General features: G+C 41.9%; 1 protein-coding gene across 5 annotated transcripts in view; it reads right to left on the bottom strand.

The window, feature by feature from the left end:
* The window catches only part of LOC128450137 (mannosyl-oligosaccharide 1,2-alpha-mannosidase IC), a 167,239-nt gene that overhangs the window by 61,162 nt on the left and 90,538 nt on the right, over positions 1-15,539 (bottom strand). For all 5 annotated transcript variants that reach the window (XM_053433627.1, XM_053433626.1, XM_053433630.1 and 2 more), the window contains exon 3: positions 4,647-4,762. In XM_053433627.1, the coding sequence (XP_053289602.1) occupies positions 4,647-4,762 (116 nt within the window). The remainder of the gene's footprint in view (positions 1-4,646; positions 4,763-15,539) is intronic.

Below are 15,539 nucleotides of genomic sequence, written 5' to 3'. Positions count from 1 at the left end.
TTCCTCTTCTCAGATGAGACCTAAGTGGGTGTGAAGTCTCGTGGGTGACCAAAGAAAGGAGACAGTGTATTTTTTTTGTCCATGTCATTTCGCTTGCTGCAGCTTCTTGCCCTTGAGCGATTGTGTAGCTGAGATGCTGCCATGTGTCAGCAGAGCGTCACTGAAAAGGGCAGAGACGAGGAAAGAGAGACAACAGGATGGGAGACGATGAACCTCAGCATTATCTGAACAGCAAGCACAGTCTGCATGGGAAGGAGGTGTGCAGGGTCAAAAGGGTGAGAGGGACATGAACTGTGTGGGAGACAATTGTGTGTGGTTGCATCACACCACATCTAGTAGATTTCTTGACGATGAGACATGAGAGGAATTGAACCTCTGACACCAACTGATAGGAACAGAGGAGAAATAAGATGGCGTGAAAGAGGAGGAGGAGCTGGAGGCAGGAGAGGATTCTAGAGGAGTAATAACGGCGACTCCAGGGAATTAAATCCAAGCTTTATGTCTTCATTAACCACTCCTCGTGGCTCTTGTTAGATGAGAATGAGGTGTGATGACCTGCCCGCAGAAAATCACCTGACCACATCCTACTCGTCGTTCAATAATGTGTAAAATGTTGATAGAAGCGCCCCATAAAACAGCCTTATGGAGACTTAATGCCACCTACACAGAGTATTTTAAGCTAAACCCTTGTCTGACTGAGGAGCCCCGTAATGCAAAATGGCAGAAACAATGCCAACCACTTATAAAAAGCCTTGCACAACAGCAGCTTGTGCACAAATATGGCAATCGCTAAGACTGGCAGGAACCCTCTGGAGCGTCTTTTGTCTTGATAATTGGCTGCGTCACCAGAGCGGTCCGGTCTCTCCGCTGAGCTGCTCATCAGCATCTGCATCAGGGGCTTACTCATTGTTTCAATGTCATATGGTCAAGATGCATTTCAAAGACTTTAATTTGCTCCGTTGGCGACGGGTTTTGAAATCTGTTGTTTCTGCCTCACTGAAGCCCTGAGCTGAAATCTGAAAAGTGGGAAATTAAGCAAATAGGTTTAGTTCCCGCGGAGAGATCAACTCCTGTGGAAACTAATCACAATGAGCAGCGGCTGATGTCTGTCTTCTCCTTCTGGGAGAAGACGGACTGAGACGAGTCACAACCGCTGTCACATCTGTAACACTGTGATGCTGTCCTCGTCTTCTCTGCTCTTGTTTCCCTGCTAACAAGTAAAAGAGCGGCTGTCACTCTGAGTGGAGCTCTGAGTTGACAGACAGGGCTGAACAGATGAATCGAACAAGCCGCTCTGCAGAGTGAGCGACTGCGTGTCATTGCAATGTAATTAAGAATAGCGTGAGCATGGAAATCCCTCTGTGTGTGCATGTGTCTCCTTCGGATTTTCCTTATGCTACTGTATGAGCCATTATGACAAGAAGATGGAAAAGGTTGCTTTACCTTCAAGTAGCACAAATACTCAACAGACACCTGTTGCCAAGATTATAATAAAGATTTCTTTCTTATTTATAATCACAATTTGAGATGACACTGCACCTTTTAAAGTAGACAACACTGGATCAGATCAAATGTCATGAAGTTAATTTACCAGTGCAAAAATGACTAAACTGACATTGAATTATAATCAATTGCTACAAATATGTTAACAATAATACAGTACACAAAATATCCAAAGTAAAACGAAAACTATAGAAAATAAACTGTTTAATAACTTGTAATGTTTATTTAATAGAAGATCATACTATAGGGTGTAAGTTGTGATTCAGTTGAATTGTATTATTCTGAGGCCTTTCTGTCAGCTACGTGTAGATAACACGAAACAGCCTATACATTCTTTAAAATTAATATATATATTACAATCTCCAGTTTGGGTTTAAACAGAATACAATCGACTTCAAGTGGTACAGTTCCTCTTACATTGTACTCACTATCTCAAGTTGTGTCTTGATCAAAATTAGGACATCAGAAGGTTTCCTCGGGCTCTCTGTGAACCACTCCCAAGTGCATCTGACAATCTGTGTGCTGAACCAGCGAGTCGTTCTCTCTGCAGAGGACTCGGAGATGGGACGTCACTATCGGGAAGATCACAATCTGTGACACGCAATGTTTGTCAGTCATCCTGTAGAACGTGAGATGTGAGATCTAAAAACACCACCTTTCTGTGTGTGTGTATGTGTCTGAGTGGTGTCAGTGTGTTTCTAAGTTAGCAGAGCTTCATGTCACTCCCACTTTATTCCATATTGGACACTGCTCAGTCATGGATCCATTTACCATGCAGGGAAAAAAACAGCCCCATCAAACCCACAGTGCACAGATGAATACTGATGAGTTACTGTAAAACTGAGGAGATAACGTTTGGGCAAAGAAACAGCTTCTTCCTCAAGACTTGAGAATTAGTTGGCCTTCATTTTTCTGAATATTTGGAGCATTAACATATTTTGCACTAATAATTCAGGATTAATTGTGTCAGAGGAGATGAGGAAGATGCCTGGATGGTTTGCCGGCCCCCCCGCGCCCCCCCCATCCAGAAACCCTGACTGCAGGCATGAGGGAGTGACGCTGATGGATTGTGGCGGATCACACCCGTGACAAAGTGCAGTGTGAAGTGTAATTCTGCGTTTCATTGTCTGTATGATGGGTGACTGTGTGGCTGCTTGTCAGTGGCTGCCATTACTGGCTCCATGCACTCAGCCTCTGACAGCTGCAGCAGCCGGCAGCTACTGTTCCCCTCCACGTTAATACTCATCTGCATTCACTGGGATAGACCCGCCACAGAGAGACAGAAAAGGCTGGGAGTGATTGTGAGTGTGTGTGTCAGAGTATCATGCCTCTCTCCATGTCTGCCTTTCACTACGCATATGCATGTGTGGGGGCGTTGTGTGTTTGTGCCACGAGTGAGAAACACAGTAGCTAAAAACGGGAGCTTCTCCTTGACGTGTGGGTGAATCTAACACTCGCTGTGCATTTCATTGACCTCGAAACTGGCAGTGATCAACGTGGTGCTCAGAGATGGAAGCACATCGTGTTCGTCATTCATGAGGATCAAGTTTGAATCCAGCCCGATAGCTCCTTTGCTTTAAGTCCCGACCCCGCCCCTACTGTCACTGTCTAATAAAGCACAAATGCCAAAAGAAGAGCACAACATGGACACGCTGCTTGGAATCTACAAAGCTACTACAGAGGTTGGATTGCTTCGTTTTTTGGTTGAGTGCTGCCTTAAGTGAAAGAGTTTAAAAGCTCTTTCACACCTATCTTGTTTGACTGAAAAAATGAAATAACCAATGGACCAAAATTAGTCTAAACAAGAGAGGCAGTCTCCGTCCCGATCAAGCTGAACTAGGTTCTGTTAGACAGCATTAAACAATAGAAGGAGAACAGGAAGCACTGCATTACTTTACAGTCTTTGCCTCCAAAGATGTCATGTTTGACTTCAAGGACGATCGTCATTAGGCGCATTCTTAAGTGTCAAGTACTGCACCTGAAGTTGGTGGTAATAAGAAACTGATATTACATCAAGAACTTAATTTAACTAGTTTAATCACCTTCTCAGGTCAAAAATAAAACAGACTCAATCTCTTCAAAAAACAATCAATGTCAGGTATACACAGACGCAGCCAACAGAGGTGATGACAGGACGTGTGTGTGTCAAAAGTCTTTAGTTCACTTCCTAAATTAAAATGTGAAAACCAAATCTAATCAAATGTAAATAATGTATGAATCTTGGTTCAGACTTGCAGGTCTTAAAAAATGCCCAAAGCCTCTAGTAGTTGGATCGGTCTGTGCACTTTTCCACACATGTCAAATACAGTCAGTAATTTCCACTGGTGAGTAGTTTTGTGCTAATTGAATCTAATTTTGTGAGCATTCAAAAAACTCAAAGACAGGACCTCATTACTGCCTTGACATAATTATTGCCTTGCATCTAAAGCCTGAGGTTGACAATCATAATGACAGAGTTTGTAAACGTCATGCAATTACACACCAATACATGAACCACCATTTTTCCACATGGTGGAAATCTTGACAGAGAAGTGGCCCAGAAGTGACCTCTATCATTAACCAAGCCGCAGACAAACAGGCCTGCTCTGGACTCTTAGCAGCAGACCACAGACAGACCAGTCATTTCTCTGCCTCAGTGATATCACAACTGGAAACCCTCAGTTGCTGCGGAATCCATCGTTACTGACTCGCCGAGCTAAAGGGCAGTGGCCTCTTCTTGCCTTTTCTCTCCCCCTCAATTTTTCTATCTCAAACATCCCTTTGACCCCTCCTCTCCCGCCTTTCTTTCATCCATCACATTTTCTGCCCCTCAGAGACCTTTCACAGAGCCACACGATCCCATCAGTTGGTGATGCGGCGTGTCCGCCGGCCACACAGGAAGCTTTTGATTCCTGCTGGAATGTCCTGAGCTTTGGAAACCGGTTAAACTCCATTGGACACAATGTTTGTGTCCAAGCACAAAAGAAAAGCTTAAAATCAATCCGGCATGCAAGGTCACTGCTGACAACTTCATCATGTTAATGTGGAAAGAGTGTGGCTGAGCCTGACGGTGGGTCAGTGCTTACACGAGTTAACTTCAAAGTGAGGAGCAGACTAAACAGGAAATGATGAAAATGAATTGTGGAGAAGAAGGAGTTTCTTACCGAGTTCAGGTCCAGGCTGTTCCGCACCCACTCCTTGGCATCGTTATAATCCTCCATCAACCCCATTATATACAGTGTGTCCAGTGAGTCAATGATGGATGCTCCTCTCAGGCCACCTGCAAAACACAGTTCAGTTCAGTTAGTGCCTCATCAAACACGTGTCGCTCAGATGCTGTTTCCTTTGAGGAAGATTTTCAGTGTGCTGAAACCCGATTTGCATTCACATCAAATAGTACAGTGAATAATGGGCTGTTATGCAAGTGGAGCTCTTGGAAGGTAGATAAGCTCTCGGATTTAACCCAAAACCTTTTATGTTCTGATTAGCAATGGTAACTTGATAGAATCTGTGATAAAAAAAAGTCTGTGATAAAAAAAGTCAAACATAAAAGTCCCTCACATGCTGAGCTCCTATAATCAGTGTAGAGATGTTGAACGGTGATACATAAACCGCTCTGTAACGCCCAGATAAAACCAACATCTCTCACTGAGACCTATAATATCAGCGAAAGAGGCTTGAGCTTGTGAAGAACGTGGAGTCACGGTTCCATCTGCAATTCTGACTCTCATCATGATAGAGAGCCCAGAACAGAGCGAGGCTGGTGCTCTGTTGTCTTTTAACCTGCCTGAAGAGGATGATCCACCAAAACACAGAACAAGCAACATGACGGTGGAGCAGAGCTCGGTTATATGGCCAAAAATGATGTCAAGATAAAAATACAATTACAGTCGATAACGATAAAAGATAAATTATGTTATCTCTTTAAAGTTTAAAGACAAAATATTGCTCCTGAGTGAGGATTGGCATTTTCAAATCTGAACACTTTGATCAATATTGATCAATCTGTGTAAGAACAATTGTGTTAAATCGTCTCACTGTGTTTGCACAATGTTGAGGCATTACGTCAGACTCCTGTTTTGTTGTTATTGATTATATTGTGATAATACCTTCCCCATGGAGATTATGTTTTCACTAAATCCATTTGTAAGTTAGCACGATTATGCAAAACAGATTGCCACGGAAAGTGGTGGAAAGGGAAGAGCCCTTGACATTTTTTGCGTGGATCTGGATCAGGGATCGGATTCAGGATGAAGATCCAGGTCTAGTGAATTTAAATGTGGTTTTATAAGGGGACTGCTGGGCCTCGGTAGATGTATGGACTCAGCCGAGTTCCATTCTAGTTGTTGATGTTGTTTTATATCCGAGTATAAACCTGCTCAAGAAATATGCCATTTATGAGTTTATTTGTATTATGTTGTGGATAATTTCATTTCAAATTATTCCCTTTATTACCTCTCCATATTTCTTTGGGCTTTCAGTCTGTAATGGACTCACCACTTTGATTATACCCCTCCCCACCCACCACCACTCACAGATGTTGCCTGTAGCCTTTGTCATATATCCATTATTCCATAAGCCAGACCCATTTGAAGCCATTCATTTTCTCTTCAAAAAAATTCATGGGAAGTGCTGTGGGGTGTTTATCCCATCCTGGTGGTCTTATGAGAGATTTCACAGCCTATTTTCATAAATATATGACCAAATATTATGCAAATGCTGCTGGAATTCACAGAGATAGACACAAAGGAATAATAACACACTGTCCTTAATGAATTACTGTTAAAAAGAGTTCAAGGGCGAATTATGGCTGAAAAGTTTAATAACAAGAAACTGTGACTAAATAGACGCTGAATCAAACTCCTTCAGGCGCACGTTGTAGATTGTGTGGGAAAAATGCAATAGTGTGGAAACTTGACTTGTTTAAACGAGAGAAGTGATGAAAAATCCTCACGTTCATCCCAGAGAACAACGTAGCCTGGAGTCGATGGATCGACCTGATGCAACCACGCAGCAACCTGACACTTTAAAGTCTTTGGTTTTTATCTGGAGTGGATGTTGCACCAAACATGCTAATGATTACCAGACCTTTGGGCAACAAAACTCAAAATGAGGAACTAAAACAAGCATCCTGATCTGTTGCCTATTATTCTATCACTAACATTTTTTCCCCTGTTAAAACTATGAATGATAAACTGTAGTTTCCCTGAACTGCGCGGATGATTTCAGAATCTATGAACTTATTGATTTTTTATTAAAGCCTGATAACGTCACTGTTTGCCATCTCACAACTCTGTGTTCATAAACAGCAGGAAGCTTTTTTTCAGCAAAACAAAGCTCCAAATTCTGATTGCAAACATCCTAATGACATCCGGACTAAGATAACAACTAGATGATGACCAAAGTGGAGCATTTAACAGCAACATAACCAGATGTTTCACCCTGGAGTTTGAGGACCAAAAGGAAAAATGTACATTTCAGTCGCCACACAATCGGGGAAACATGAGAACTAAAGAAGCATATTTATCATATCTGTGAATCAAACTGCTCATAGGATCACATTGTAGATTTATCAGCAGAAAAAGTGCATCAAATAATCTTTATAGCCTATTTATAATGTTCCCAAATGGCTGAAAAAAATGCAGAGTTGATCAATATATGGTTTGGTCAATAAAATGTTAAAATTAAAATAGTGGCAATAATTTCCAAGACTTAAATATGACAACAACAAACATCAGCAAATGTTTCAGATTCTATGTCATAAATGAAAATGTACCACATGCACACATTCAGTAGACTGAACCAATATATGTGAATCAGAATAACCGTGTCTTATTCAGTCCCTCAGGGGATAATTCAGATGTACAGTGTTGCTGTGATTTATTTTTCCACACATCAACAACAACATCAACATCAAATTTCATAGCCAGTTTCATCCTTAGGTTTTCATTTTAAATCATTATAGACTCTTTGTGCCGTGTTGTCTGTACAGCTTTTGTTGCTGAACTTACCATGAGATCAGTAAAGACACCAAAGGGAACATGGGGTAAGGATCACTGACTCGGCTCGGCTGAAACATTGCCACCATATGCTAATGCCTCTAGTGTCTGAGGCAGGGAAACAGGGTTTAAGGCTTTCTCCGCTGGGAAATCACTCATAAAGCTACGTTCCAGTGCAACTATTTATTTGGTTGATGTTACCGGGCCACGGCTTCAACTATCCAATATAAATAAAAAAAACACACATTCCCACTCGCTGACAACTCATCGGCCCTGTTTTGCCTGCTGGCCGTTCCCCTCATGCAGTCAGGGAGAGGGCAGTGCCAGCCTGAAGCGAGACACATGTAGTCTACATAACTCTACAGTACCATCTGCCGAGGTTGTTAGCCATGTTCTGGTACATATGCACCGTCAGATGGATGTTGGTGTATTTTGTCAGGGAGACTTCCTGCTTAACAGGAGGAGGAAACTCTGCATATTTACCGAGGTAACTCAGACTCAAATATATGAGAAGGGACTTTTTTGTTTGGTTGCTTACAGAGCAGCTTTATCTCGATTCTATCACAAATAGCGATGGTGACAACTGAGAGGAGGGGTGTAATCAAATATCTAATGCCCTCTGGTTATCCAAGCCCAGAGGTAACTCTCTGCGGCTGCGAGCAAACAGCCCAGTGTGGAAAATTCCTATTGAAAACAGCAGCAAACCTGAGATGATTGATTGATTCTGAGGAGAGACGGAGCAGATCAATCCATCATGGAGCACTCCTTTGGATTCCATGCTCTGAGACCCTATTTATTTCTGCAGCCCTTTGCTACAAATGGAATGCGCCGTGGGGGATTACTTGAAGAAAGGGGCAGTAGGTGTTTTCAATTGTGTATTTTAAAAGACTGATAAACATGCAAACACTGACATCCACAACAACTCAGGCTCTTTCTCAATTTGCATTTGTGTGCATTATAATGTCCTCAATGCAGTTAGTATCACACTTAATGGCCAGTAAGGCTGAAAATTTTAAATAAAACAATAAACGAGCTGTATTTATAGGCTAAGGATGCATCAGATAATAATTTAGCCAACAAGAATGAATAGGAAGACCCAGATTTTACTGGGATGTGACATATAACATTGGGCATAATTTTGGGTTTGACAAACCGCTACTATCGGCACAATTAATGAAAGACACAGCTTTGGAAACTCTACAGGATGCATCAATCCTTAAATCATCCACCCTGGAAGAAGTTAAGAATAGCCTTAAAGAAAACATCTAGTTTAACAAGATTTAAATCACACGGACGACCAGGTGGTTGTGCGACATTGCAGCAGGAGGCTATAGGGGAACAAGGCAAGATGATGGCCTGATACCAGAAGAAAGGTCCTGTGGATTCCACACCTCGGATTAGTAATGTTGTGGTTTGAACAATTAGGACCTTCACCTTCACCTTCACAATACAACAATGGTGGTTTTATTGTTGTGGCTGATCGGTAAATGTGTGTTGGCGAGAAGAGAACACGGAAAGCCATTAGTGGGACATTGGCGGTTGGAAGTTCATTCATCATGGCCGTCACAGGCCAGTCAGCGTTGGTCGGGGGGGGTACATAGGACAGCCTGAGTCCACATGATCAATCACTCACTGCAGCCTGATTGTGTATCCTGACACAGTTTCTCCTACACACACCAAACGGTGGCGACTGCCGTTTTTTTTTTTTTTTTTTACTATCAGAAAGGCGGAGGATGATGAGATCTTTTTAGAAGCTAATGTTTTATTTTGTTGCTCGCTGGACGCTTCAAATCCAAATCGATTCACACACCTACGAAAGCATGTAAACTTTGCAATCACCCGATAATGACGGGAGATAAAGCAACAGCCATAACGTTTAGAAAACTTCTTGACGTACCAGACATGGAAATAGTTTCTCATTACTGAGCACAAATGTCCTGTATCCATTTGGTTCTAAAAAGCTGCTCAGGATTCAGAACATAGACAGAACAAACTACCAGCACGGCCCAATTTGCCACTGCACAAAAAAAATAACAATACTCTGGCTTCACCTCTGCTGCTGCATTCTAAGGGAAACACAGCACGATAATACTGGACTCATATTCTGTTTCCCTTTTCTTCTCAACATAACCATACTCACTACATCTGATTTATATGAATCACGACAATTACCAGTTGATGAAGTCCCCCCGGGGGGGTGCTGGTTCAAGGGCAACATTTCTACTGTAATTTCATTTAACCAGCGTATAGTGGACGATGCGCATACATAATTAATGATGGGATTCCTGAAATGCCATCCGAGGTTCATTGTAAATTCCACCGACTATACGAAGTTCAATGTAGTTAACCAGACGAGCAGGGTCAGATTTCAGAGCGAGGGTCCTTTAATACACCCACAGGAAAACTGGAGATAAAGGAGAGTAGCATGCCTCTCATTTCAGCTCGTGAGTCATGGCACAAACAGAAAAAGGCATGAAATATTAAAGATGTGGTCAATAAGTCGCCCGGTTATTCCTGTTCACCCTGTCATCAAAGTGAAGCCAATTGATCCAGACGCAGAGATTCAGACTAATTACACTGTCCCTGTTACCAGCGGGCGCCGGCGTCCAATTTTCAATCGCCAGGGCAATGACGATCTTGTTAGCGCTAATGCTACCTGGCACCATAGAGACAGGGTTAGTGAGCCGGTTCGCCTGTGTGATGTTAATGATATCTAGCTGTTTGCTATTCGGCTCACACAGTTAGCAGTGCAGATGAAGAGCGCTGGGGAGATGACTCGGTAGGTGAGCGGACTGCAGGTGAGTGGATGGACGGCGCCAATGGAGCAATTGTGGGAGGAAAGAGAAGGAGGCTGTGAGGAAGCAGGATTATAGGTTTACTGAGCTGAACATGACAAAAGGTAGAAAATAAATGGAGAGTGAGAAATGTCAGGTCCGTCAATCAAGGAGGACTTTTCTGAAAAGATCACCAGTACAATGTGTAAGTCACCTTGAAGAGCAGAAATCACATAAGTCAAGAAATATCAATTGTGGGTGAACAGAAAGGATCAACTCGATGTTAACAAACTAATGATACTTAACATTTAAAATCATGCAAAATTTTGTTAAAGTTATTTTTCTGCAGCACGGCCAATGTTAAATCGATCGCATTTCCACTGACGGAGAAAGAAGTTTGGGCTCGTTACAGCCGACAATCAGAGACTGTCGTCACAAGAACAACAACTTCAAATTCATCTCGGCAAATTGTGCATAACGACATATGTTTTTGTTAATGACTCCTGTCTGTTGGAAGCGGACAAGTAAGCAGAGTCAAGCTGTTACAGACACTCGAGTCAGTCTGCAAAGGATCAGAGAACCAAACAAAACATGAGCCAAAGTCTTTTAACCATGCCTACAGTGATTTCTCAATTCTAACCCAGTGGTTATTATAATTAACATTCTGCCCCACAACCTGAACAAAGTTGTACTTAAAACACAAACCACATGTTTTCGTATCCTGAACAAAGTAGTGATTGTATAAAGTTAGTTTTTATCATGACTAGTCAGGTTGTCTTTGTGCCTGAACCTGACAGAAACTTAACCAGTGTTAATAGCGGGGTTTTGTTTGTGTATATGAACATCTAAACTATGTAATTTATTTTTAAACTGAGAAGAGAATCACCCCAATTTGATATATGATGGGAGTGTATGTAAATGTGAGCGGTATTCAGTCACAAAACTAATTTAGTTTTGACGACACAGAAAAGAATAATGTTGTTATTTGACCTCCACAGTGTGGTGTGGTTAGTCAACCTGCTGCTAACTTATCAGCTTAAAGCAACACATTTCAAGCCATAATTTCTTGCACTGCAATGTGAATATTATTTAATAAAACTATTTATTACAAATGTTGACATATCCAATTTAGGAAGTGATACAGCAGATCACTTGAGGCAGATTATCTTTCATTAGTACCTCTGCTGTAGAATAAAAATGAGAGGATAAAATAGAGTTTGCATTACAGTGAAAGAGAGTTGATGTGAGAGGGCTCATAGATTTTTGTTTCCAATGTTCCCGCAGGTTTAAAAACCGACTGTCAGAGCAGCTGCTAATAAGACGAGCCAGAGAGTGTAGGTAACGATTGCCAGGTTAAAAGATGACTGGCTGTCTTTATACTTAGGTTTTTAAGCAATTATAGCCTCTATTTCACAGTTTCAACTTCCTTTATAAATCAACCGTCTTATTTCACAGGCTTACACGTGACATGCCATCGCAGTAATGGAGGCTTTCTTGCTCATGTCTCCACCCTGATTTGTCAATACAGACCTACAGCTTCTTCTCTTTTGCAGGCATCCAAACAAACCCTGAAGTTTGTTCAGACCGCGGGGCCCAAACATCTTGAATAGATAAGCCAGTAAACACTGAGACTATCTCCAGTCAGAGGGAACTTGCAGGAAGACCTTCTGCAGCTACAGATATAAGATCCTTACTTACAGATCCCATCATGTCCTTACTACAAGATGTAAGTGCAGGAAACTAATCCCACTGACTATCACTGACTTCCAGCTACTTCACAGAACACGGGGGTATACACGGGGCTCATTAGATGTTGATTCTTTTCTATAAAGACTTGACTTTGTTCTCTTTGCACTGGACTATTTGAGCCTGTAACGTATTTCACATCTTCAAGTCAAGTTATGAGAAGATCGACTCTCGAGTGATACTGCACACTGAATGGAGGAAGGAAGAGTGCAACGGATTCTGATAGCTCTCGACGCAAACAGATCACTCAGCGCCCGGCCCCGAAACGTTTCTGCAAACAAGAACACGAGCTGTGTTTCAAGAGAGTTTGGATGACACGACTGCCACGGTTAGAAGAAGTCTGTTTACTGGGACGCATTGTTTAGATCATGAGGCTACGGAAAGCTGACCCCGCTTCACGGAGAATGCATAGCTGTTCTGTGTATGAGACATTGATGTAGCACCCCTGTCCTGATGAGAGCAGTGGGAGATAAAGAAGGGAGGTGGGACGACTCAGAAAACAGCCCCAGCTCTCAGTGAAGAGAAACCTCACCAGAGAACTGCTGGACCAGTGACTTGTGTCCCGGGAGGTTATGAAGTCCTACTCTCCTTGAGCTGTGCCAGTGAATAATTACATTTATACATGAATGTCCCAGATCATAAATCAGATTTGTTAAAGTGGGACAAATCAAATACATTTTCAACAACTTGATGCATGTTGTGTTGATTGAATGCATTGCAAATATAATTTGATACCAATTAGGAACATTGTCTAATTTATGACAGATTTAAATTTCAAGGGGGAAGCTTCTGATTGACATTTGCCCCGCCCACTTCTGTGACATCCCGCACATGACGTCATGAGATTTCAGTCACATTAACTAATAGTCAAATTCCTGTTGATTAGATTTTGTTAGAATAGGAAATGAACAGACTGAAGCTCAGGTGTCCCAGATTACCCAAATTCATCCTACTTGACTTTTTACGTTGGTGACTCATCGCGGTTTTATATTTTTTTATTTTTAGGACATATTGGTTTTCCTTTATTGTTGAGATTTAATTACTGACCTTGGAAACAGTAGTTGTGACACAATCTCACCAAAAACGTTCATTTGGTTAATTTTGTGGAGCTTTCAGTTATGATATGATGAATCAACCGAAAAGCACTAGTTAAATCTTTTGCTCTGTTCTATTCTATTTTCATCTACTCGTCAGTTGTGACTTTAATAAATCAGTGATGTCATTTATAATATGATAGGATTGCGGACTGTCATTTGAAAAATATAACTTTGTGAAGAGTCAGAACTGAATGCTTGAAAACAAAAATGGATGTATAAGACTGCTGTGCTACCATGGATACCAGTGCTGTGCAGATGAATCTCCTGCTTAGCATGTGAGTACATAATCTACCCAAACATATATATCACACTGCACAACTGGTTTGTTCCCAGAACGGGCCACATGGACAAAATTATAGGTAACTATTTCTGATTGGAACTCATCCTATCCCGCCCCCACACATCCCTCTCTCCCTACCACTCTCTCCCTCCATTTTCACCATTACGGTAATCACACAGTTGAACTCCCCCAACCAAAGGACTCACATCTAATGGTGCTTTGTGCCTTTCAGTGTCATCGCACATTGGCAAGACAAAGGAAGGGGGGAGAGAATTGATAGATCAAGGCAGATTAGAGCCACAGTCAAAATGAATGTCTTCCATTATGAGGTCTGACGGGGGGGGAGAAGAGGAGACTGAGCCAGAGGCCTCAGTTGGAATCATTTATCTTATCAGTGTTTGGTCTCTGTAGGTTGCTCCGGACAGCTGAAGAATACATGTCAGAGGAAAACGTTATCAGACTCACATCGACGTCTGAACCACTGTCAGATTGATTGTGCTTTTTTAAAGGGAAGTCTCATGATCTGCAAAACAACACCAGGTCAAACCAAGGATGCAGTCGGGGTTTGGGTGAACTGTAGGTAAAAGAGCTCAATCCTGGTTGAAACATCGCTAAATGTTGCTCGATGACTTATTACAGCTAGCATTTTCATGACATCATTGTTTTTTTGTCTAGTATGATATATTTTCTTCCCTTTATCTCTTTGCTCTTACTCTTTAACATTAGAATATAGCCAATTTTCAAATAAAGCTGCTTAGAGGTCATGACATCCTCATTAATAGGGTTTAATCTGCTGTTCAGACCAGCTAAAAATATAATTGGCAAATTATAATTTTTTCAGGTATTGGTCACTTGGCTATAAATTAAAAATCTATCTATTTTTAAGTTAAGTGTGTATTCCTAGTTTGCTGAATTAATTGCATTTTCTGTCTGTTTGTTATATAGTCTTAAACACACAAAAAATCCTCAACCAATGAAATTGTGGACGAAAAGAAGAACGTGTGGGAGCAGATTCAATGTGTTGATTTGATAGAAGAGTGTGTACTATGCATCTTTGTAATGTTTAGTGCAGCTATTTTTGGATGCAAAATGGCTAATGAGATGACATTCATAATCTAATGATATTTGAGATTTGCTTTCAACAAGGAATATCAATAAACTACTAGAGTGTCAGAAACTAAGCAGCCGATCCACACACCTTTACACACATTAAATCTAATCAGAAACAAATGCGAAACGCAGAGTGTCCAGAGATGATTAGAGGGGCTCCAGACTTTGAGCGGTACACCCGTCAATCTAATTGCAGGAATCTAATTTGCCGCTCTGGGAGTGTGCGGCGTGTCAGTGCGGCAGCCCTGTCCGATATGACAGCCTCTCAGATGAGATTACACACCGCACACAGTGTTATTGAACCGCTCGCCTCTTCCATCTCCCAGAAGCCCCTCTCATTGATCAACAGACACACGCCAACACACTATGAGGGGGATCATACATCTGATGCTCCGTCAACCCACAAAAACTGATTGGACACGACAGCTAAAGCTAGTGGCTCTGATTAGGCAGTTGATAAAGACACCCAGCCGTGGCACCGCAGCAACAAAACGCAGCCGGCCGTGAGGTCAACTTAAATCCAGAAAGTAAACAAACGAGTAAAGAATATCCCCAGAATTTAATACAAACCTTTTTACAGGATGGGTGAGCAAGGTTTAAGAATGTATTAAATGCTCTGTCTCCGGCTCCACGTGTAACCTTGATAGAGATCTACCTTGCAAGTTTAATCTCAGATTTCCACCGAGGATAAGACAAGGCAGCGGTTCCCACCCTGCCTACCAGACTTTATCTCATTTGAATGGAGCTTTATGGCTCACTAGTTGTGCACTGAAAGATGCGCAGCCCAGCCAATTTAGGAGAGCTATAATAACCTGTTGACAAAGAGCACCCTTCAGCTGGAGAAATTAAACCAGCCATCTTAAAAGAGCAGCCGCTCCGCATCATTTGTGCAGCCGCGCGGGCATTTAAAGGAAGGGGGAGGAACCTGGAACCTTGGGTTAGCGAGGTGTGTGAGTGTGTGTTTGTGTGTGTGTGTGTTCGCTTTTTGTTCATATGAATGTGGTATTTTGTTCATCAAGTTAACAAATCGTCTAGAGGACAGTTCAACTTT

The sequence above is a fragment of the Pleuronectes platessa genome, chromosome 10 (assembly GCF_947347685.1).
Source record: "Pleuronectes platessa chromosome 10, fPlePla1.1, whole genome shotgun sequence".
Classification (NCBI taxonomy): Eukaryota; Metazoa; Chordata; class Actinopteri; order Pleuronectiformes; family Pleuronectidae; genus Pleuronectes; species Pleuronectes platessa.
The sequence above is the reverse complement of the archived record's forward strand: the minus strand, read 5'-3'. Positions and strand labels throughout refer to the sequence as shown.